Source organism: Oncorhynchus kisutch, linkage group LG19, assembly GCF_002021735.2.
Source record: "Oncorhynchus kisutch isolate 150728-3 linkage group LG19, Okis_V2, whole genome shotgun sequence".
In the NCBI taxonomy this organism is placed as follows: domain Eukaryota; kingdom Metazoa; phylum Chordata; class Actinopteri; order Salmoniformes; family Salmonidae; genus Oncorhynchus; species Oncorhynchus kisutch.
This window is the reverse complement of record NC_034192.2, coordinates 28183148-28206627: the sequence shown is the minus strand read 5'-3', so window position 1 is coordinate 28206627 and position 23480 is coordinate 28183148. Positions and strand designations below refer to the sequence as shown.

Sequence of the window (23480 nt, the reverse complement as noted above, 5' to 3'; positions counted from 1 at the left end):
TTTAGGCTTTAGCCTAATGCCCATGCATCCAACAGAGAAACAATATTTTCTGACTAGACATTTGGAGCTGCTTTGGTGGAATTCTTCGCTCTGTCTGGCTCTTGCGTTCTGTAGGCTATATAACGTACTTATTGAACATAACGATGTCGTCACCATCGAAGATGGCTGTCAATTATCGTCGATATTGTAATATCGCCCAACCTTAACATATGGTCATGCAGGGAAAACATTGCTTGTAGCGCATTAAAACCAGATTGGGTGAATATTGAGTTGTAGGTATTGATATGGTGGTGCTGTTCCCTCACTGCTCCTGCTGCCAGCTAGTTAGTTAGCAGTGTAGTCCTGGATGAACCCAGGCAGCATCACCAGGGATCAAGGGGCTGCATTGTGTTGGTGCTACTTCCTCTGCCCAGCTGAGCAGACTGCACAATGAGCACAGGAGACTCATTCACACTCGCAACAACATTGACTGAGAGACACAGAGACCCTCTCACAATACCAAAGTTACCAGAACGAGAGGGAAAATACACAACGGCGCTCTTGAAAAAGAGAGAGACACACACAGCTACCATCGCAAGAGAATATGATTTAAAAGACATTTCCTATTTCCAGGAATCTCTGTAGGTAGTAAATGTTACTGTGTGAGGTTAGTTGAGGTCTAGAAGCCCATTATAACTCATATGCACACACACAGTACCAGTCAAAAGTTCAAACGCATTAAGGGAAAAAAAATTATACAAATTAACAAGGCACCCCTGTTAATTGAAATGCATTCCAGGTGACTACCTCATGAAGCTGCTTGAGAGAATGCCAAGAGTGTGCAAAGCTGTCAAAAGGGCAAAGGGTAGCTACTTTGAAGAATCTCAAATTCGGTTACTGCATGATTCCATATGTGTTATTTCATAGTGTTGACATCTTCAATATTATTCTACAATGTAGAAAACAGAAAGAGAGAGAGAAAGAGAGAGAGAGACAGAGAGAGAGAGAGTAGTGGGTCAAAAGTTTACAAACACTAAGTTGACTGAGCTTTTAAACAGCTTGGAAAATTCCAGAAAATGATGGCATAGCTTTAGAAGCCTCTGGTATGCTAATTGACATCATTTGAGTCAATTGGAGGTGTACCTGTGGATGTATTTCAATGCCTACCTTCAAACTCAAGTGCCTCTTTGCTTGACATCATGGGAAAATCAAAAGAAATCAGACAAGACCTCAGAAAAGAATTGTAGACCTCCACAAGTCTGGTTCGTCCTTGAAAGCAATTTCCAAACACCTGGAGGTACCACATTCATCTGTACAAACAATAGTATGCAAATATAAACACCATGGGACCACGCAGACGTCATACCGCTCAGGAAGGAGACGCGTTCTGTCTCCTAGAGAAGAACGTAGTTTGGTGCGAAAAGTGCAAATCAGTCCCAGAACAACAGCAAAGGACCTTGTGAATATGCTGGTGGAAACAGGCACAAAAGTATCTATATCCACAGTAAAACAAGTCCTATATCGACATAACCTGAAAGGCCGCTCAGCGAGGAAGAAGCCACTGCTCCAAAACCACCATAAAAAAGCCAGACTACAGTTTGCAACTGTACGTGGACAACAACAAAAAAAACGTACTTTTGGGAGAAATATCCTCTGGTCTCAGGAAACAAAAATAGAACTGTTTGGCCATAATGACCGTCATTATGTTTGGAGGAAAAGGGGGAGGCTTGCAAGCAGAAGAACACCATCCCAACCGTCAAGCACGGAGGTGGCAGCATCATGTTGTGGGGGTGCTTTGCTGCAGGAGGGACTTGTACACTTCACAAAATATATAACATCAGGAGGTAGGAAACTTATGTGGATATATTGAAGCAACGTCTCAAGATATCAGTCAGGAAGTTAAATTATGGTCGCAAATTGGTTATCCAAATGGACAATGACCACAAGCATACTTCCAAAGTTGTGGCAAAATGGCTTAAGGACAACAAAGTCAAAGTATTGGAGTGGCCGTCACAAAGCCCTGACCTCAATCCTATAGAAAATTTGTGGGCAGAACTGAAAAAGCGTGTGCGAGCAAGGTCTACAAACCTGACTCAATTACACCAGCTCTGTCAGGAGGAATGGGCAAGAATCACCCAACTTATTGTGGGAAGCTTGTGGAAGGAAGGCTACCCGAAAAGTTTGACCCAAGTTAAACAATTTAAAGGCAATGCTATCAAATAATAATTGAGTGTATGCAAACTTCTGACCCACTGAGGATGTGATGAAAGAAATAAAAGATTAAATAAATCATGCACTCTACAATTATTCTGACATTTCACATTCTTAAAATAAACTGACGATTCTAACTGACCTAAGACAGGGAATTCTTACTAGGATTAAATGTCAGGACTGAGTTTAAATGTATTTGGCTAAGATGTATGTAAACTTCCGACTTCAACTGAATGCATGCATGCATTCATGTACAGTGCCTTGCGAAAGTATTCGGCCCCCTTGAACTTTGCGATCTTTTGCCACATTTCAGGCTTCAAACATAAAGATATGTTTTGTGTGTTTTGTATGTTTTGTGAAGAATCAACAACAAGTGGGACACAATCATGAAGTGGAATGACATTTATTGGATATTTCAAACTTTTTTAACAAATCAAAAACTGAAAAATTGGGCGTGCAAAATTATTCAGCCCCCTTAAGTTAATACTTTGTAGCGCCACCTTTTGCTGCGATTACAGCTGTAAGTCGCTTGGGGTATTTCTCTATCAGTTTTGCACATCGAGAGACTGACATTTTTTCCCATTCCTCCTTGCAAAACAGCTCGAGCTCAGTGAGGTTGGATGGAGAGCATTTGTGAACAGCAGTTTTCAGTTCTTTCCACAGATTCTCGATTGGATTCAGGTCTGGACTTTGACTTGGCCATTCTAACACCTGGATATGTTTATTTTTGAACCATTCCATTGTAGATTTTGCTTTATGTTTTGGATCATTGTCTTGTTGGAAGACAAATCTCCGTCCCAGTCTCAGGTCTTTTGCAGACTCCATCAGGTTTTCTTCCAGAATGGTCCTGTATTTGGCTCCATCCATCTTCCCATCAATTTTAACCATCACCAAGAAAAGCAGGCCCAAACCATGATGCTGCCACCACCATGTTTGACAGTGGGGATGTTGTGTTCAGGGTGATGAGCTGTGTTGCTTTTACGCCAAACATAACGTTTTGCATTGTTGCCAAAAAGTTCAATTTTGGTTTCATCTGACCAGAGCACCTTCTTCCACATGTTTGGTGTGTCTCCCAGGTGGCTTGTGGCAAACTTTAAACAACACTTTTTATGGATATCTTTAAGAAATGGCTTTCTTCTTGCCACTCTTCCATAAAAGGCCAGATTTGTGCAATATACAACTGATTGTTGTCCTATGGACAGAGTCTCCCACCTCAGCTGTAGATCTCTGCAGTTCATCCAGAGTGATCATGGGCCTCTTGGCTGCATCTCTGATCAGTCTTCTCCTTGTATGAGCTGAAAGTTTAGAGGGATGGCCAGGTCTTGGTAGATTTGCAGTGGTCTGATACTCCTTCCATTTCAATATTATCGCTTGCACAGTGATCCTTGGGATCTTTTTGTATCCAAATCCGGCTTTAAACTTCTTCACAATAGTATCTCGGACCTGCCTGGTGTGTTCCTTGTTCTTCATGATGCTCTCTGCGCTTTTAACGGACCTCTGAGACTATCACAGTGCAGGTGCATTTATACGGAGACTTGATTACACACAGGTGGATTGTATTTATCATCATTAGTCATTTAGGTCAACATTGGATCATCCAGAGATCCTCACTGAACTTCTGGAGAGAGTTTGCTGCACTGAAAGTAAAGGGGCTGAGTAATTTTGCACGCCCAATTTTTCAGTTTTTGATATGTTAAAAAAGTCTGAAATATCCAATAAATGTCATTCCACTTCATGATTGTGTCCCACTTGTTGTTGATTCTTCACAAAAAAATACAGTTTTATATCTTTATGTTTGAAGCCTGAAATGTGGCAAAAGGTCGCAAAGTTCAAGGGGGTCGAATACTTTCCCAAGGCACTGTATGTATGAATGTATACATAAATGTATGTATACATACATACATACCACACACGCACACACACATACATACCACACACACATACACTCAGCAAAAAAAGAAACATCTCTTTTTCAGGACCCTGTCTTTCAAAGATAATTGGTAAAAATCCAAATAACTTCAAAGATCTTTATTGCAAAGGGTTTAAACACTGTTCCTCATGCTTGTTCGATGAACCATAAACAATTAACGAACATGCACCTGTGGAACGGTCGCTAAGACACTGACAGCTTACAGACGGTAGGCAATTAAGGTCACAGTTATGAAAACTTAGGACACCAAAGAGGCCTTTCTACTGACTCTGAAAACACCAAAAGAAAGACGCCCAGGGTCCCTGCTCATCTGCGTGAACGTGCCTTAGGCATGCTGCAAGGAGGCATAAGGACTGCAGATGTGGCCAGGGCAAAAAATTGCAATGTCTGTACTGTGAGACGCCTAAGACAATGCTACAGGGAGACAAGACGGACAGCTGATCGTTCTCGCAGTGGCAGACCACGTGTAACAACACCTGCACAGGATCGATACATCCGAACATCACACCTGCGGGACAGGTATAGGTTGGCAACAACAACTGCCCGAGTTACACCAGGAACGCACAATCCCTCCATCAATGCTCAGACTGTCCGCAATCAGCAGAGAGAGGCTGGACTGAGGGCTTGTAGGCCTGTTGCAAGGCAGATCCTCACCAGACATCACCGGCAACAACATTGCCTATGGGCACAAACCCACCCTCGCTGGACCAGCCAGGACTGGCAAAAAGGGCTCTTCACTGACGAGTCAAGGTTTTGTCTCAACCGGAGGTAATGGTCCGATTCGCATTTATCGTCGAAGGAATGAGCGTTACACCGAGGCCTGTACTCTGGAATGGGATCGATTTGGAGGTGGAGGGTCCGTCATGGTCTAGGGCGGTGTGTCACAACATCATTGGACTGAGCTTGTTGTCATTGCAGGAAATCTCAACGCAGTGCGTTACCGGGAAGACATCCTCCTCACTCATGTGGTACCCTTCCTGCAGACTCATCCTGACATGACCCTCCACCATGACAATGCCACCAGCCATACTGCTCATTCTGTGTGTGATTTCCTGCAAGACAGGAATGTCAATGTTCTGCCATGGCCAGCGAAGAGCCCGGATCTCAATCCCATTGAGCATGTCTGGGACCTGTTGGATCGGAGGGTGAGGGTTAGGCCCATTCCCCCCAGAAATGTCCGGGAACTTGCAGGTGCCTTGGTGGAAGAGTGGGGTAACATCTCACAGCAAGAACTGGCAAATCTGGTGCAGTCCATGAGGTGGAGATGCACTGCAGTACATAATGCAGCTGGTGGCCACACCAGATACTGACTGTTACTTTTGATTTTGACCCCACTTTTGTTCAGAGGACGTTTCTTTTTTTGCTGAGTATGCATGCATGCATACATACATACATACACACACACCGATTGTTACGAATTATTTCAGACAGCTTATTTCACTTTATCACAATTCCAGTGGGTCAGAAGTTTACATATACTAAGACAGGGAATTGTTACTAGGATTAAATGTCAGGAATTGTGAAAAACTGAGTTTAAATGTATTTGGCTAAGGTGTATGTAAACTTTACTTTATTTTAAGAATGAGGATGAACCAGATTTGTGGAGGTCTATAATTTAGTTTCTGAGGTCTTGACTGATTCTTTTTGGTTTTCCCATGATGTCAAGCAAAGAGGCATTGAGTTTGAAGGTTGATCTTGAAATACATCCATAGGTACACCTCCAATTGATGTCAATTAGCCTATCAGAAGCTTCTAAAGCCATGACATAATTTTATGGAATTTTCCAAACTGTTTGAAGGCACAGTCAACTTAGTGTATGTAAACTTCTGACCCACTGGAATTGTGATAAAGTGAATTATAAGTGAAATAATCTGTCTGTAAACAATTGTTGGAAAAATGACTTATGTCACGCACAAAGTAGATGTCCTAACCACTTGCCAAAACTATAGTTTGTTAACAAGAAATGTGTGGAGTGGTTGAAAAATGAGTTTATATGACTCCAACCTAAGTGTATGTAAACTTCCGACTTCAACTGTACATACACATATATATATATATATATATATACACACACACACACACTTCTCAAAAAAATAAAGGGAACACTAAAATAACACACTATAGATCTGAATGAATGAACTATTCTTATTAAATACTTTTGTCTTTACATAGTTGAATGTGCTGACAACAAAATCACACACAAATTATCAATGGAAATCAAATTTATCAACCCATGGAGGTCTGGATTTGGAGTCACACTCAAAATTAAAGTGGAAAACCACACTACAGGCTGATCCAACTTTGATGTAATGTCCTTAAAACAAGTAAAAATGAGGCTCAGTAGTGTGTGTGGCCTCCACGTGCCTGTATGACCTCCCTACAACGCCTGGGCATGCTCCTGATGAGGTGGCGGATGGTCTCCTGAGGGATCTCCTCCCAGACCTGGACTAAAGCATCCGCCTACTCCTGGACAGTCTGTGGTGCAACGTGGCGTTGGTGGATGGAGCGAGACATGATGTCCCGAATGTGCTCAATTGGATTCAGGTCTGGGGAACGGGCGGGCCAGTCCATAGCATCAATGCCTTCCTCTTGCAGGAACTGCTGACACACTCCAGCCACATGAGGTCTAGCATTGTCTTGCATTAGGAGGAACCCAGGGCCAACCGCACCAGCATATGGTCTCACAAGGGGTCTGAGGATCTCATCTCGGTACCTAATGGCAGTCAGGCTACCTCTGGCGAGCACATGGAGGGCTGTGCGGCCCCCCAAAGAAATGCCACCCCACACCATGACTGACCCCCCGCCAAACCGGTCATGCTGGAGGATGTTGCAGGCAGCAGAACGTTCTCCACGGCGTCTCCAGACTATCACGTCTGTCACATGTGCTCAGTGTGAACCTGCTTTCATCTGTGAAGAGCACAGGGCGCCAGTGGCAAATTTGCCAATCTTGGTGTTCTCTGGCAAATGCCAAACGTCCTGCATGGTGTTGGGCTGTAAGCACAACCCCCACCTGTGGACGTCGGGCCCTCATACCACCCTCATGGAGTCTGTTTCTGACCATTTGATTAGACACATGCACATTTGTGGCCGGCTGGAGGTCATTTTGCAGGGCTCTGGCAGTGCTCCTCCTGCTCCTCCTTGCACAAAGGCGGAGGTAACGGTCCTGCTGCTGGGTTGTTGCCCTCCTACGGCCTCCTCCACATCTCCTGATGTACTGGCCTGTCTTCTGGTAGCGCCTCCATGCTCTGGACACTACGCTGACAGACACAGCAAACCTTCTTGCCACAGCTCGCATTGATGTGCCATCCTGGATGAGCTGCACTACCTGAGCCACTTGTGTGGGTTGTAGACTACGTCTCATGCTACCACTAGAGTGAAAGCACCGCCAGCATTCAAAAGTGACCAAAAGATCAGCCAGGAAGCATAGGAACTGAGAAGTAGTCTGTAGTCACCACCTGCAGAACAACTCCTTTATTGGGGGTGTCTTGCCAATTGCCTATAATTTCCACCTGTTGTCTATTCCATTTGCACAACAGCATGTGAAATTTATTGTCAATCAGTGTTGCTTGACAGTTTGATTTCACAGAAGTGTGATTAACTTGGAGTTACATTCCCTTTATTTTTTTGAGCAGTACGTACGTACATACGTACTTACGTACTGCTCAAAAAAATATGTATGTATGTATGTATGTATGTATGTATACACATACATACATACATACATACATACATACATACATACATACATACATACATACATACATACATACATACATACATACATACATACATACATACATACATACATACATACATACATACATACATACATACATACATACATACATACATACATACATACATACATACATACATAAATACATACATACATACATACATACATACATACATACATACATACATACATACATACATACATACATACATACATACATACATACATACAACATACATACATACATACATACATACATACATACATACATACATACATACATACATACATACATACATACATACATACATACATACATACATACATACATACATACATACATACATACATACATACATACATACATACATACATACATACATACATACATACATACATTACATACATACATACATACATACATACATACATACATACATACATACATACATACATACATACATACATACATACATACATACATACATACATACATACATACATACATACATACATACATACATACATACATACATACATACATACATACATACATACATACATACATACATACATACATACATACATACATACATACATACATACATACATACATACATACATACATACATACATACATACATACATACATACATACATACTACATACATACATACATACATACATACATACATACATACATACATACATACATACATACATACATACATACATACATACATACATACATACATACATACATACATACATACATACATACATACATACATACATACATACATACATACATACATACATACATACATACATACATACATACATACATACATACATACATACATACATACATACATACATACATACATACATACATACATACATACATACATACATACATACATACATACATACATACATACATACATACATACATACATACATCAGTAATCTGCATTTTTGGACGCCGATTACATTGCACTCCACGAGGAGACTGCGTGGCTGTTACGCGAGTGCAGCAAGAAGCCAAGGTAAGGTGCTAGCTAGCATTAACTTATCTTACAAAAAAACAATCAATCTTAACATAATCACTAGTTAACTACACATGGTTGATGATATTACTGGTTTATCTAGCTTGTCCTGCGTTGGATATAATCAATGCGGTGCATGTTAATTTATCATCGAATCACAGCCTACTTTGCCAAACGGCTGATGATTTAACAAGCGCATTTGTGAAAAAAAGCACTGTCGTTGCACCAATGTGTACCTAACCATAAACACCAATGCCTTTCTTAAAATCAATACACAAATATATATTTTTAAACCTGCATATTTAGTTAATATTGCCTGCTAACATGAATCTATTTTAACTAGGGAAATTGTGTCACTTCTCTTGCGCTCTGTGCAAGCAGAGTCAGGGTATATGCAGCAGTTTGGGCCACCTGGCTCATTGCGCACTGTGTGACAACCATTTCCTCCTAACAAAGACAGTAATTCATTTGCCAGAATTTTACATAATAATGACATAACATTGAAGGTTGTGCAATATAGCAGCAATATTTAGACTTAGGGATGCCACCCGTTAGATAAAATACAGAACGGTTCCGTATTTCACTGAAAGAATAAACGTTTTGTTTTCAAAATGATAGTTTCCGGATTTTACCATATTAATGACCCAAGGCTCGTATTTCTGTCTGTTAATTATAATTAAGTCTATGATTTGATATTTGATAGAGCAGTCTGACTGAACGGTGGTAGGCAGCAGCTGGCTCACAAGCATTCATTCAAACAGCACTTTCCTGCGTTTGCCAGCAGCTCTTCCCTGTGCTTCAAGCATTGCACTGTTTATGACTTCAAGCCTATCAACTCCCGAGATTAGGCTGGCAATACCATAGTGCCTATAAGAACATCCAATAGTCAAAGGTATATGAAATACAAATGGTATAGAGAAATAGTCCTATAATTGCTATAACTACAACCTAAAACTTCGTAACTGGGAATATTGAAGACTCATGTTAAAAGGAACCACCAGCTTTCATACGTTCTCATGTTCTGAGCAAGGAACTTAAACGGTAGCTTTTTTTTTTTTTTTTTACATGGCTCATATTGCACTTTTACTTTCTTCTCCAACACTGTGTTTTTGCATTATTTAAACCAAATTGAACATGTTTCATTATTTATTTGAGACTACATTTATTTTATTTAGGTATTATATTAAGTTAAAATTAAAATGTTCATCCAGTATTGTTGTAATTGTGATTATTACAAATATATATATAAAAATCTGCCGATTAATCGGTATCGGCTTTTTTGGGTCCTCCAATAAATCGGTATCGGCGTTGAAAACTCATAAATTGGTTAACCTCTAATACATACAACCCTATACCACATATCGTACAACTCCATTACACATTCCATAGATTCCCTGGACTTAAAGTCACAACACTCTCATGGCTTATGTTTTCTCTGTGGACACTGACGATGCGAGTGTAGCACAGGAGGTTGGTGGCACCTTAATTGGGGAGGATGGGCTCATGGTAATGGCTTGAGCGGAATTGTATCAAATACATCAAAACACGTGTTTGATGTCAATCCATTCGCTCCCTTCCAGCCATTAATATGAGATGCCTCCTGTGGAGTGCAGTGTGTATGTAGGCCACTGAGAGGTGGCACTGCATACTTCTCGAGACAGAAGCTACTGTTGTGTCTGTGAGGAGGACAAGAGAGGGTTGTTGATGCTGAGGTCTGGTCGGTACCTGCTCCGCTACGTCTGGTGCTCATGTCAGCCATGTAGCCCCACTGGTTACTGACTGGGTTGTACTCCTCCACCGTGCTGAGACACTGGCGCGACGCCCCATCGTAGCCGCCCACCGCATACAGCTTCCCTGTACAACACAACACACACCCACTGAGGAATACAACAAGGAACACGTACAAAGAGATGCTGAATGGACACCCACTGCCAGAAACACAACACACCCACTGATAAAATACACAAGCACAGATACACACAGAAGCTCTATATAGACACAGAAGCACTCACACACACTGATATACTGTAGACAGACAAAATGAGAAGTTCACAAATAGCACTGTTGATACACACACACACACACTGTTCTTCTCTTACCATCTACCACTCCCACTCCGACGCTGCTGCGTCTCGTGTTCATGGGAGCAACAAACATCCACTCATTGGTCTTGTAGTTGTAGGCCTCCACTGAAGACAGGCCTGAGATGGAGGGAGGGAAGGAGGGAGGGAGAGGAGAAAGCTCTAATGTACTGAAAGCAGGACACAATACTCAAATGAAATGAGGCCCAACACTAATGCTCTCTCCCCTCTGCTCCAGTGTATCAGTATAATCAGATGCGGTTGGGGTGACATCACCACTGTGTCTAACCATACAATCTAGACATTCATTCTGGAGGCACTACTGCGCCCTGCTCCATTTAGTCACACTGTAACACACTCCGCTGCCCCTCAAAGGCCTGCTGGAACACTTAGAAAACACACAAATCTTGGGACAGTGGTGACAAAAAAAGGGGGGGGGGGGGGGGGGTAAGAATAGGTACCTGTGCTCCCGTCGAAGCCCCCCACGGCATAGAGCAGGTCCCCCAGCACGGCCGACCCAAGGGTGCTGCGTCGCTCTTGCATGCTGGGAACTGTAGTCCACTGGTCCCTCACCCCGTCATACACATCCACCGTCCTGACTCGCAACGAGCCGTTGAAGCCTCCCACCGCGTACACCCTCCCTGCCATGAACACCACACCTGATAGAGAGAGAGAGAGAGAGAAAGATATTGGCATAAATCTCTTATCCCTGCCTATTAGTGCATACATTAAAGTAGGCCTATTCAATTGGCGGCCCGTGGGCCGGATCTGGTCCATTTATCAATATAGAATGGCCCTTTGATCAATTCTGAACATGAATAAAAAATTATCAATGAGAAAAGGGCCATGTTTAGTTCCAAAAAGAGCCCTAGTTCAATATTCTCCAAATGGGAGAATCTGTTATGCATCACTATATTGGATTACTCTAATATTGTATCCTTCTGCTCGGCAGGATACATTCTAAGTAAGAATTTCAGATTAGTCCCGTGAACCGGGTAGTGCTGCGGGTGACCCCCTTAAATACAGTGCCTTGCGAAAGTGTTCGGCCCCCTTGAACTTTGCGACCTTTTGCCACATTTCAGGCTTCAAACATAAAGATATAAAAAAAAAAAATTGGGGTGAAGAATCAACAACAAGTGGGACACAATCATGAAGTGGAACGACATTTATTGATATTTCAAACTTTTTTAACAAATCAAAAACTGAAAAATTGGGCGTGCAAAATTACTCAGCCCCTTTACTTTCAGTGCAGCAAACTCTCTCCAGAAGTTCAGTGAGGATCTCTGAATGATCCAATGTTGACCTAAATGACTAATGAGGATAAATACAATCCACCTGTGTGTAATCAAGTCTCCATATAAATGCACCTGCACTGTGATAGTCTCAGAGGTCCGTTAAAAGCGCAGAGAACATCATGAAGATCAAGGAACACATCAGGCAGGTCCGAGATACTGTTGTGAAGAAGTTTAAAGCCGGATTTGGATACAAAAAGATTTCCCAAGCTTTAAACATCCCAAGGAGCACTGTGCAAGCGATAATATTGAAATGGAAGGAGTATCAGACCACTGCAAATCTACCAAGACCTGGCCGTCCCTCTAAACTTTCAGCTCATACAAGGAGAAGACTGATCAGAGATGCAGCCAAGAGCCCATGATCACTCTGGATGAACTGCATAGATCTACAGCTGAGGTGGGAGACTCTGTCCATAGGACAACAATCAGTCGTATATTGCACAAATCTGGCCTTTATGGAAGAGTGGCAAGAAGAAAGCCATTTCTTAAAGATATCCATAAAAAGTGTTGTTTAAAGTTTGCCACAAGCCACCTGGGAGACACACCAAACATGTGGAAGAAGGTGCTCTGGTCAGATGAAACCAAAATTGAACTTTTTGGCAACAATGCAAAACGTTATGTTTGGCTTAAAAGCAACACAGCTCATCACCCTGAACACACCATCCCCACTGTCAAACATGGTGGTGGCAGCATCATGGTTTGGGCCTGCTTTTCTTCAGCAGGGACAGGGAAGATGGTTAAAATTGATGGGAAGATGGATGGAGCCAAATACAGGACCATTCTGGAAGAAAACCTGATGGAGTCTGCAAAAGACCTGAGACTGGGACGGAGATTTGTCTTCCAACAAGACAATGATCCAAAACATAAAGAAAAATCTACAATGGAATGGTTCAAAAATAAACATATCCAGGTGTTAGAATGGCCAAGTCAAAGTCCAGACCTGAATCCAATCGAGAATCTGTGGAAAGAACTGAAAACTGCTGTTCACAAATGCTCTCCATCCAACCTCACTGAGCTCGAGCTGTTTTGCAAGGAGGAATGGGAAAATATTTCAGTCTCTCGATGTGCAAAACTGATAGATACTTTCCCCAAGCGACTTACAGCTGTAATCGCAGCAAAAGGTGGCGCTACAAAGTATTAACTTAAGGGGGCTGAATAATTTTGCACGCCCAATATTTCAGTTTTTGATTTGTTAAAAAAAGTTTGAAATATCCAATAAATGTCGTTCCACTTCATGATTGTGTTCCACTTGTTGTTGATTCTTCACAAAAAAATACAGTTTTATATCTTTATGTTTGAAGCCTGAAATGTGGCAAAAGGTCGTAAAGTTCAATGGGGCCGAATACTTTCGCAAGGCACTGTAGCTGCCGCCGCTCTACTCCCACCTCTTCCTTTTCTCGGCTCATTCCAAAGATGATTAGCTTGGTAAGGGCTCTATGTTAGAGTCTATAAGGGCAGAAGTATACCCACAGCTATTCAATAACTTGGAGCAGCTAGCCTCTCCATCAAGGTGCTTTGTAGTCCCCCCACTCAGTTTGGCTTGTGCCATCTCGTTTGGGTTTTGTCCTTGTATTTAGCCTCTTAGTGATCCCTTCACGCGCCATTCCCGTTAGCAGGATCGATTTGACAACATCCAGTGAAATTGCAGGGCGCCAAATTCAAACTACAGGAATATCAATATTCAACATTCACAAAAATATAAGCGTAATACATCAAAATAAAGCTTAACTTAATCCAGCCGCTGTGTCAGATTTCAAAAAGGCTTTACGGCGAAAGCAGACCATGCGATTATCTGAGGACAGCGCCCCGCATACAAGCACATGAAAATCATTTGCGACACAAAAGTCAGAAATAACTATATAATAAATACCTTACCTTTGAAGATCTTCTTTTTGCAATCCCAAATGTCTCAGTGACACAATGAATGGTCATTTTGTTCGATAAATTCCTTTTTTATCTCCCCAAAATGTCAATTTATTTGGCGTGTTTAATTCAGAAATACACCGGTTCCGACTCACCCAACATGACTACAAAAAGTAAAAAGTTAATAATTGATCAAATTCAAGATGGGATAATCTGTTTCCAATACCGAAGAAAAATAACACGGAGCACGTTCCTGTTCACGCACACCAAAATAGTAGGGACCTTCAGAGTGACACATGGAATGAATAGCACTACTTCTTCATTTCTCAAAAGACAAACATCGACCAATTTCTAAAGACTGTTGACATCTAGTGGAAGCCATGGGAACAGCAACCAGGTTTCTCATAAATAGGGTTTCCCATAGAAAACCATTGGGAAATCCTATGACCTCAATTTTTTATTTTCCCCTGGATGGTTTGTCCTCGGGGTTTCGCCTGCCAAATCAGTTCTGTTATACTCACATACATTATTTTAACAGTGTTAGAGTGTTTTCTATCCAAATCTATCAATTATATGCATATCCTAGCTTAGTAACAGGCAATTTACTTTATCCTAGTAACAGGCAGTTTACTTTGGGCACACTTTTCATCCGGACGTCAAGACTTTACTTGTGACAGCGGTTCGTCCTTTAAAAGTTGCAGCGTACTGCGGCATAGTGCCGCAGAATTCTATGGCACGTTATTTAAGTGTGAACCACTGGTACCATTAATGCTAGTTAATGCTAGTTTGACCACCAGAGGGCATCTTTGAAAAGCATTTGATAGCCTTCAATAGTGGCTGTACTGGAGAATTTAAAACCTTTTTTTGTAAGAAAACCCTCTGTGTTTCCGTTAGGATGGAATGGAAAATATGGCGCTGTACAACGTGACGGTTGGGTGTACAGTACTGGGCTATTTAGCTAAAGAATCCTCATATCATGTGGGCATGTGGGAGATCGGGGTTCAATTCTCTGACGGGGAGGAAGGAATAGGCTGTCCCTGTAAATAAGAATTTGTTCTTAACCGACTTGCCTAGTTAAATAAAGGTTACACTATAATATCCTAATTCAGGTCTAACCAATACCCAAACAATACCCAAACAGAGATAAATAAAAATCTAATTGATTTATCAAGACCAGTCCCCATGCTTGTCTCAGAGCAGTGTATAACATTGCAAAGAATAGTTGTAGGCTATTCAAATCCTATTACTTCTAACTTCAATATGCTATTTAAATAAATAAGACCTACACCACATTACTCAACACTGATGAGACTCAAGTTGCCTACGGTAGGCCTACAGTATATTGAAAAATTATGACGTCTCTCTGCCAATAATATATTTAGAGCACTGGAGGATATTTCTGTAATTCAGTGATATTTATTCCCATAGTATTTTCTTATGGATCCACTAAATAAACATCGGCATTTTGAAATAATATTTGTATAATTATTTTATTAACGAAAGCATAAAAATGCCATTATTAGTTACACTGTTATAGTTTGAACGTGCAGACTGGCACTAAGAAAAGAACAGCGGGAACGTTTCCCTAGTCAGCGCCATTATTAGTGCAATGCCCCTTAAAGTGTTGCCAGTGTCCATCACCCCTCCCTTCCCCATGGGCCCGGCTCTGCGGCCCAGCCCGTGCCATCTGCCCTCGTGCCTTGAACCTTGCGGGCTTTCAGTGGATACAGCTGGAGAACTGCAAGGCAATCCCATTGTGCGCCACTCGGGAGCCATGACCAACATATATTGTCCTGCTAATAACATGGTTAATAATATGTCTGTGTGAATGTCCAATAAGCTTTTATAAAATTCTAAACAAATGATAATAAATCGCTTTGTTTAAAAAATAATATTTTGGAGATGATTTCATTTTCAAATAACAAAATGAGCAAGAAAAAGGCCATTCTTGAACATGGGGTGAGACATTGTTACTAACTTATTATTTGGAATAATTTATTTAAGTTTTTAGAGGGACAGAAACAAAAAAACTACAGCATGAGTCTACTGGACAAGGATGGCACGGGTATTGAACCAGCATCTGTAGCAACACAGCTTGCACAGCTATGCAGTGTCTTAGACCGTTGTGCGACTCAGGAGCTGTACAGCGTGACTGGTCAGGAGTAGCCTACACTACTACACTAAATAAAATAAAAACCTTAGTGTAACAACAGTTAGTAAGTAATACCGAAGTCGTGCACAATTACCAGTTTCTATTTAGGTTTATGTCGCCCATTCATTGTCAGTTAGTGACTCAGTAGGACCCAAAAGCATGATCAGTGCTCTAACTCCCCCTTGCGCTTGTCTGGAGCAATGAAGTGGTGACACAGGGTACTGTACTAAACCACAAATTACCTCTAAATCCCACAGCATAATCACACAACTTTTAGTGGAGCAACTACTGTACCAACCTGGGCGATACCCGTATTACGGAGCTGAGGGTTTGTCCTACTTTTCTGTGTCTTGTCTGTCCACTGGAACCCTCCCGGTGGAGCCTTCGGGCTTGTGGACCACACCTAACCCCGCAGGATCGGGAGTCTGTGTATGTTTCGCTCTGGCGGGCTTGCAGTTCTCCCCAGAGAATGAGTCACGTGTCCCTAGGTACACCACACTTCTCCCTCACAGGGAGCAGCCATCTTGCCTAGACCCTTGTGTGTTCCACAGTGAACGAACTATGCAGTAGCTAGCTTAACAAGAGGAGACCACTACAGGACTAAGCACACTCTTAAGATCCTGACAACACCCCCACGTATAGTACAATAAACTAACGTGGCGTGAGTTACAGCCGACTCACACGTACAGTGCATTCGGAAAGTATTCAGACCCCTTGACTTTTTCCACATTTTGTTACATTACATTGTTCTAAAATGTATGAAAACATTTTTTTCCCTCATCAGTCTACACACAATACCAAAGCAAAAATATATTTTTATACATTTTAGCAAATATATAAAATATTCTAAACTGAAATATCACATTAACATAAGTATTCAGACCCAAAGGTGCTTCAACTTTGTTGAAGCACCTTTGGCAGTGATTACAGCCTCGAGTCTTCTTGGGTATGACGCTACAAGCTTGGCACACCTGTATTTGGGAAGGTTCTCACATTCTTCTCTGCAGATCCTCTCAAGCTCAGGTTGGGATTGGGAGCATCGCTGCACAGCTATTTTCAGGTCTCTCCAGAGATGTTCAATCGAGTTCACGTCTGGTCTCTAGCCGGGCCACTCAAGGACATTCAAAGACTTGTCTCGAAGCCAATGCTGAGTTGTCTTGACTGTGTCCTTAGGGTCGTTGTCCTGTTGGAAGGTGAACCTGCACCCCAGTCCGAGGTTCTGAGTGCTCTGGAGCAGAGTTTCATCAGGGATCTCTCTGTACTTGCTCCGTTCATCTTTCCCTCGATCCTGACTAGTCTCCCAAATCCCTGCAGCTGAAAAATATCCCCACAGCATGATGCTGCGACCACCATGCTTCACCGTAGGGATGGTGCCAGGTTTCCTCCAGACTTTACACTTGGCTTTCAGGCCAAAGAGTTCAATCTTGGTTCCATCAGACTAGAGAATCTTGTTTCTCATGATCAGAGTCCTTTAAGAGCCTTTTGGAAAATTCCAAGCAGGCTGTCATGTGCCTTTTACTGAGGAGCAGCTTCCGTCTGGCCACTCTACCATAAAGCCCTGATTGGTGGAGTGCTGCAGAGATCGTTGTCCTTCTGGAAAATTCTCCCATCTCCACAGAGGAACTCTGGAGCTCTGTCAGAGTGACCATCGTGTTCTTTGTCACCTCCCTAACCAAGGCCCTTCTCCCCAGATTGCTCAGTTCGTCCAGGCAACCAGCTCTAGGAAGAGTGTTGGTGGTTCCAAACTTCTTCCATTTAAGAATGATGGAGGCCACTGTGTTCTTGGGGACCTTCAATGCTGCAGAAATGTTTTGGTACCCTTCCCCAGATCTGTGCCGACACAATCCTGTCTCAGAGCCCCAAGGACAATTCCTTTGGCCACATGGCTTGGTTTTTGCTCTGACATGCACTCTCAACTGTGGGACAGGTGTGTGCCTTTCCAAATCATGTCCAATCAATTGAATTTACCACAGGTTGACTCCAATCAAGTTGTTGAAACATCTCAAGGATGATCAATGGAAACAGGAAGCACCTGAGCTCAATTTCGAGTCTCAAAGCAAAGGGTCTGAATACCTATGTAAATAAGGTATTTCTATTTTTTATCTTTAATATATCAAATTTAAAAAATTTAAAACCTGTTTTCGCTTTGTCATTATGGGGTATTGTGTGTAGATTGATCAGGAAAAACATTTCTTTAATACATTTTAGAATAAGGCTGTAACGTAATAAAATGTGGAAAAAGTCAAGGGGTCTGAATACTTTCCAAATGCACTGTATAAGCAAAGATTGAGCTAACGTGTGAGTTTGTGTGCTCTGCCCCTCCTCCCACGATCAGGCAGTTCATACCCTGCACCTGTACATAGCCCACCTATAATTTAGCCCAAACAACTACCTCTTTCCCAACTGTATTTAATTTTTATTTATTTATTTATTTTGCTCCTTTGCACCCCATTATTTTTTTATTTCTACTTTGCACATTCTTCCATTGCAAAACTACCATTCCAGTATTTTACTTGCTATATTGTATTTACTTTGCCATCATGGCCTTTTTTGCCTTTACCTCCCTTCTCACCTCATTTGCTCACATTGTATATAGACTTGTTTATACTGCATTATTGACTGTATGTTTGTTTTTACTCCATGTGTAACTCTGTGTCGTTTTATCTGTCGAACTGCTTTGCTTTATCTTGGCCAGGTCGCAATTGTAAATGAGAACTTGTTCTCAACTTGCCTACCTGGTTAAATAAAGGTAAATAAATAAATAAAATAAATACCCAATTCACGTCTCCTTTCCTTCAGTCTCATACACTAAGGCTGGTACTGCAGGTCTATAGTATCTGACTTATACAGTATTGCACAGTATAGAGACATAGTAATATCCCACTGTTGGCTTCACTTTCACAGAGAAACAAAATAACTATTATTGTGTTTCATTGTGAGAGATGTGGGGTACCCCTGCCTACGGGGAAGCACACTCTGCCTGCATGACCTGTCTTGGGTTAGATCACGCACGGAGACTGGTTAGAGAACCCAACAGTTGTTTGTTCTGCACCTCCTTTGGAGAACACATGCCGGGAGGGGATGAGGGCCCCAGTACAGTACTACCCATCTGAAGACCATATTCCCCCCTCTGAGGTGATGAGTCGTCGCGGCAGCACCCCTTTGGCCACTTTGGGGGCCCCCTTCAAACTTAGTACGGCTGAGGAGTTGATCTGCCTCAAACGTACGGCGAAAAGCCTGCGGGAGGAAATGAATGCTTTATGGGGGGGTGATGACGGCGACGATGCCCTCTCTCTCCGCGCTACAGACGAGTTGGAGTTGGGTGACAGTGCTTCAGTGTTCCGAGCACATCAGGGATCGACCCAGTCCACAGCGCCATCTGTAGCTGGGAACACTGCTACAGAGGCACCACGGGAGCAACACGGGAGCTTTTAGCAAGAGTGGCTATCGCCCTGGAAGAAGCACCATCTGAGCGGCTCCTTATCCCCATCTGCCCCCAGCCTCCCTGACAAGGAGATCATTAGCAAGGTGCCTCGCCTCAAACCAGGACCATAAAGAGTAAGTGATGAACGGCTGTAAAGCACTTTCGGTACCATCTCCATCATAGTGCACCTCGGAAACGCGGCTATGATGCTGCAATCATACCTTGCCCTGCTGATCCCTCGCATCCCAGGGGTTCGTGATGAGCTTAAGGAGGTCACAGAGGTGTCAAGGCTACTCCAGACAGACATGGTATGTGCCAACGGCAAGGCTTCGGCTTCAGTGATGACTTCACACCACCATCTTTGGCTGACAGAATCTAAACTGCCACCGCCAGTTCAGAAAACATTCTTGGAGCTCCCCTTCACTCCAGGTTCCACCTTTGGGCCAGGGGCCAACAACATCATCAAGCAGACTACAAAACTGTGTAAAAATAGAGAGACTTTGCAGGAGTTCTTGGTAACTGGGCTCCCTACCAGCACCGCCCCTCGGAGGAGCTGAAAGACAGGGCAGGATGTCCAGAGGGCTCCAGCAACTTCTTGGCCACCCTCCTCCCCTACTGAGACAGCAGGGGCAGGGAAATGGGAACCAGCGTTTTACACCACAAGGACAGGAGTCGTCACCACCCTTACAAGCAGCGGCATGCGGCTAAGAAGGAGGGGCCCCGGCACCCCTCCGGGGTGCTGGCGGTCGGCCTCGGCCATCTCACCCAGGCCCAAAGGGCAAACTGGGAGATTTAGGTGGAGTCTCCCTGGATACTGGGCACAGTCCTGGGGGCATACAAACTCCAGTTCTAATGCCGAACGCCCTCCTACAGGGGCATCTGGGTCACCTCGTGGCATGCCGGTTGGAGATAGCCTCGCTTCTGAGCAAGGACACAATCAAGAAGGTAGAGCCACTAGAACGGCTGGGTGCGTTCTACTCCAGGTATTTCATAGTGCCGAAAAAGGACTGCAGCTTTCGGACGATCCTGGACCTGCGCGGCCTCAACAAATGTTTAAAGGTGCTCAAGTTCAAGATGCTCCCGAGACGACCATGGTTCAGCCTCCTGTTGTCCCTCCTCTCTGGGACCCAATGGCAGCTGCTGCTGAGACCCGACCTGCTCTCTCAGGCTCGAGGGACCCTCTGGCATCCAGACACACGCAGCCTTCAGCTTTGGGCTTGGCTCCTGAGAGGCGTAAATTGGGAAAGTCTAGGCATTCAGGACAAAGTGGTTAACAAGTTGCAGAATGCCAGGGCTTCCTCCACTAACGCATCATATCAAATGCGGTGGGGCATATTCTGTACTTGGTGTGAGGGTCATAATGTTACCCTCGAGTCGTGTGATGTACAAACGGTTTTACACTTTTTACAATCACTGCTAGATGCGGGTCAAGGGTCATCTACTTTCAAAGTGTATTTGGCCAGATGGGCATCCAGCACTTTTGCTAGGTACTATCAAGTCAATGTTGCTGCCGCAAACAGGTCGGGATGGATTTTGGGTGTTGCCTCCACTTCGCTGGAGGGGGATAGAGGCACACGGCAACCATGACTGCCCTGAGCTCAGTCCTACGGGATTTTGCTCGTCTGGCCATGCCTAGTTCACCGATTAATATGGTATTGTGATACCAGATTGGAATGTCCAATATAGTGCTACATAACGAAGGTTACATATTTAACCACGGATATGCGAGCTATTGGATCACTCTAATCCTCTTGTCGGTGATCTACGGCGTCTAGAAAAGGACACGAGGAGGGAGTAGTGTGGCGGCAGCTGTTTAAGGGGGCCAGCCACAGCACTACCCAGTACATGTGACTAATCTGAAATTCTTAAACAGAATGTACCCTGCCGAGCAGAAGAATACCATATTGGAGTGATCTAATAGCTCACGTAACCGTAATTACATACGTAACCTTTGTTTTCCTGTAGTCCCGCCCACAGTTATTCACATTATTCGCCTGGTTCCTCTCTAGGTTTCTTCCTAGGTATTGGCCTTTCTAGGGAGTTTTTCCTAGCCACCGTGCTTCTACACCTGCATTGCTTGCTGTTTGGGGTTTTAGGCTGGGTTTCTGTACAGCACTTTGAGATATCAGCTGATGTACGAAGGGCTATATAAATAAATAGAAAAAAATAGGTTTCTTGCATCAAAAGGTAATAATTATCAAGAGAGCAGCCTATGAGAGCAGCCTAACCAGGCTGTATCACATCCGGCCGTGATTGGGGTGCCATAGGGCGGCGCGCAATAGGCCCAGCGTCTTCCGGGTTTAGCCGGGGTAGGCCGTCATTGTAAATTAGAATTTGTTTTTAACTGACTTACCTAGTTAAACAAAGGTTGTTGTTTTTTTATTACAGAAAATGGGAGCTTAGGCAGGAGATATTTGCTTTTCTCCATGATTGCCGCCACTAGAAAGCCAACACATATCTAGCAAATGATTGATGAGGAGTTCGTATCAGATGGGGGTGTTTTCAGTGACATCTTCATTCAATTCAATGGACTTCATTTGGAACTACAGGGGAGGGATAAAACAGTTATTCACATGAATAAAACAAATTTATTTCTCTATATAAAGTAGTTTATTTTCTCCTCTGATTTTAGCCCCCAAAAAACACTACATTTCTCTACACTGCGCAACTATATTCAGTCATCATCAGTACAGATCAATGTCAACATTTTTAGACAAACTGAAAGCTAACTTTGCAATGAGATTTGATGAGTTGAAGTCCCCATTGAGCTGGTGCAGTTTGTTACAGGAACCTGTTCTCTACTGATGCGCTGGGAGAGAGCCTTCTCCACAAAAACTAATCAACTGAGATATGCTGTGCATAAAAGGTTTCTGTGTGTAAATGAAAACAAAAGATGAAGTTATGTACGTAAAACGAACAGGAAAGTAAAAAAGAATGAATGTGATCCAGGTCAACTGCGTTATAAGTACAAATGCGTTCCATTGTTTAAGCAATTTGATGCACTGAATTAGGCTAATCTTGAAGCACTTAAAATTCACTCTAAGTTCATTTTTATTTTATTTAAATAAAAGTGCTTTATAAGATTATAATTATAATGCATTGTTTTTATACCGGTTTTAGGAAGAGTAATCCCATGTAGAAAATGTCCCTGTAAATAACCTTCTTCCAATCTGGCCCCCATAATACAATAGTTGAATAGCCTTGCAATAAAAGGCTTTTAGGTTTCCCCAGCAGACCAGAAATGTCAGAGGGGAGTGTGTATTTTCAGAGGTAGTAGAGACCAGAGTGTGTTTACCTGCTCGACAGCGTCTGGATGGCAGGTCAGCAACCTGGTACCAGCGGTCCTCCTTGAAGTCATAGCACTCCACACTGCGGATGGCTTTAGGAGCCTGACCACCCACCACTATCATCACCTAACACACACACACAACAAGAGGGCTCCTATTTAGCTACATGTAACAGTGTGTGTAACAGTGTGTGTATAAATAACAGTGTGTGTGTGTCTGTACGTGTGTGTGTATGCACGCATATGTGTGTTGTCTGACCTTGGGCAGGCTGATAGGCGTGCGTGGGCGTGTACGGTCAGTCTTGATCAGGTGGCGCTGATCAGAGGGCAGGAGGTGGTACTTCATGGCCTCTATCAGGAAGTCCTTGCAGATGTTGTTGTTTTTGATCAAGGCCTCCTCCTCCACTATCTACTCCACAGACACAGCACAGTGAGCACACACAAAGTACAGACAGGAAGACAATAGAGCCACATGAA

General features: G+C 43.0%; 1 protein-coding gene across 1 annotated transcript in view; it reads right to left on the bottom strand.

The window, feature by feature from the left end:
• The window catches only part of LOC109864553 (kelch-like protein 3), a 35805-nt gene that overhangs the window by 4174 nt on the left and 8151 nt on the right, over positions 1–23480 (bottom strand). Inside the window, exons 8-12 of the mRNA XM_020452401.2 lie at positions 23263–23412; positions 23013–23130; positions 11448–11645; positions 11005–11106; positions 10631–10759 (exon numbers count right to left, since the gene is read on the bottom strand). Of these exons, the coding sequence (XP_020307990.2) occupies positions 10631–10759; positions 11005–11106; positions 11448–11645; positions 23013–23130; positions 23263–23412 (697 nt within the window). The remainder of the gene's footprint in view (positions 1–10630; positions 10760–11004; positions 11107–11447; positions 11646–23012; positions 23131–23262; positions 23413–23480) is intronic.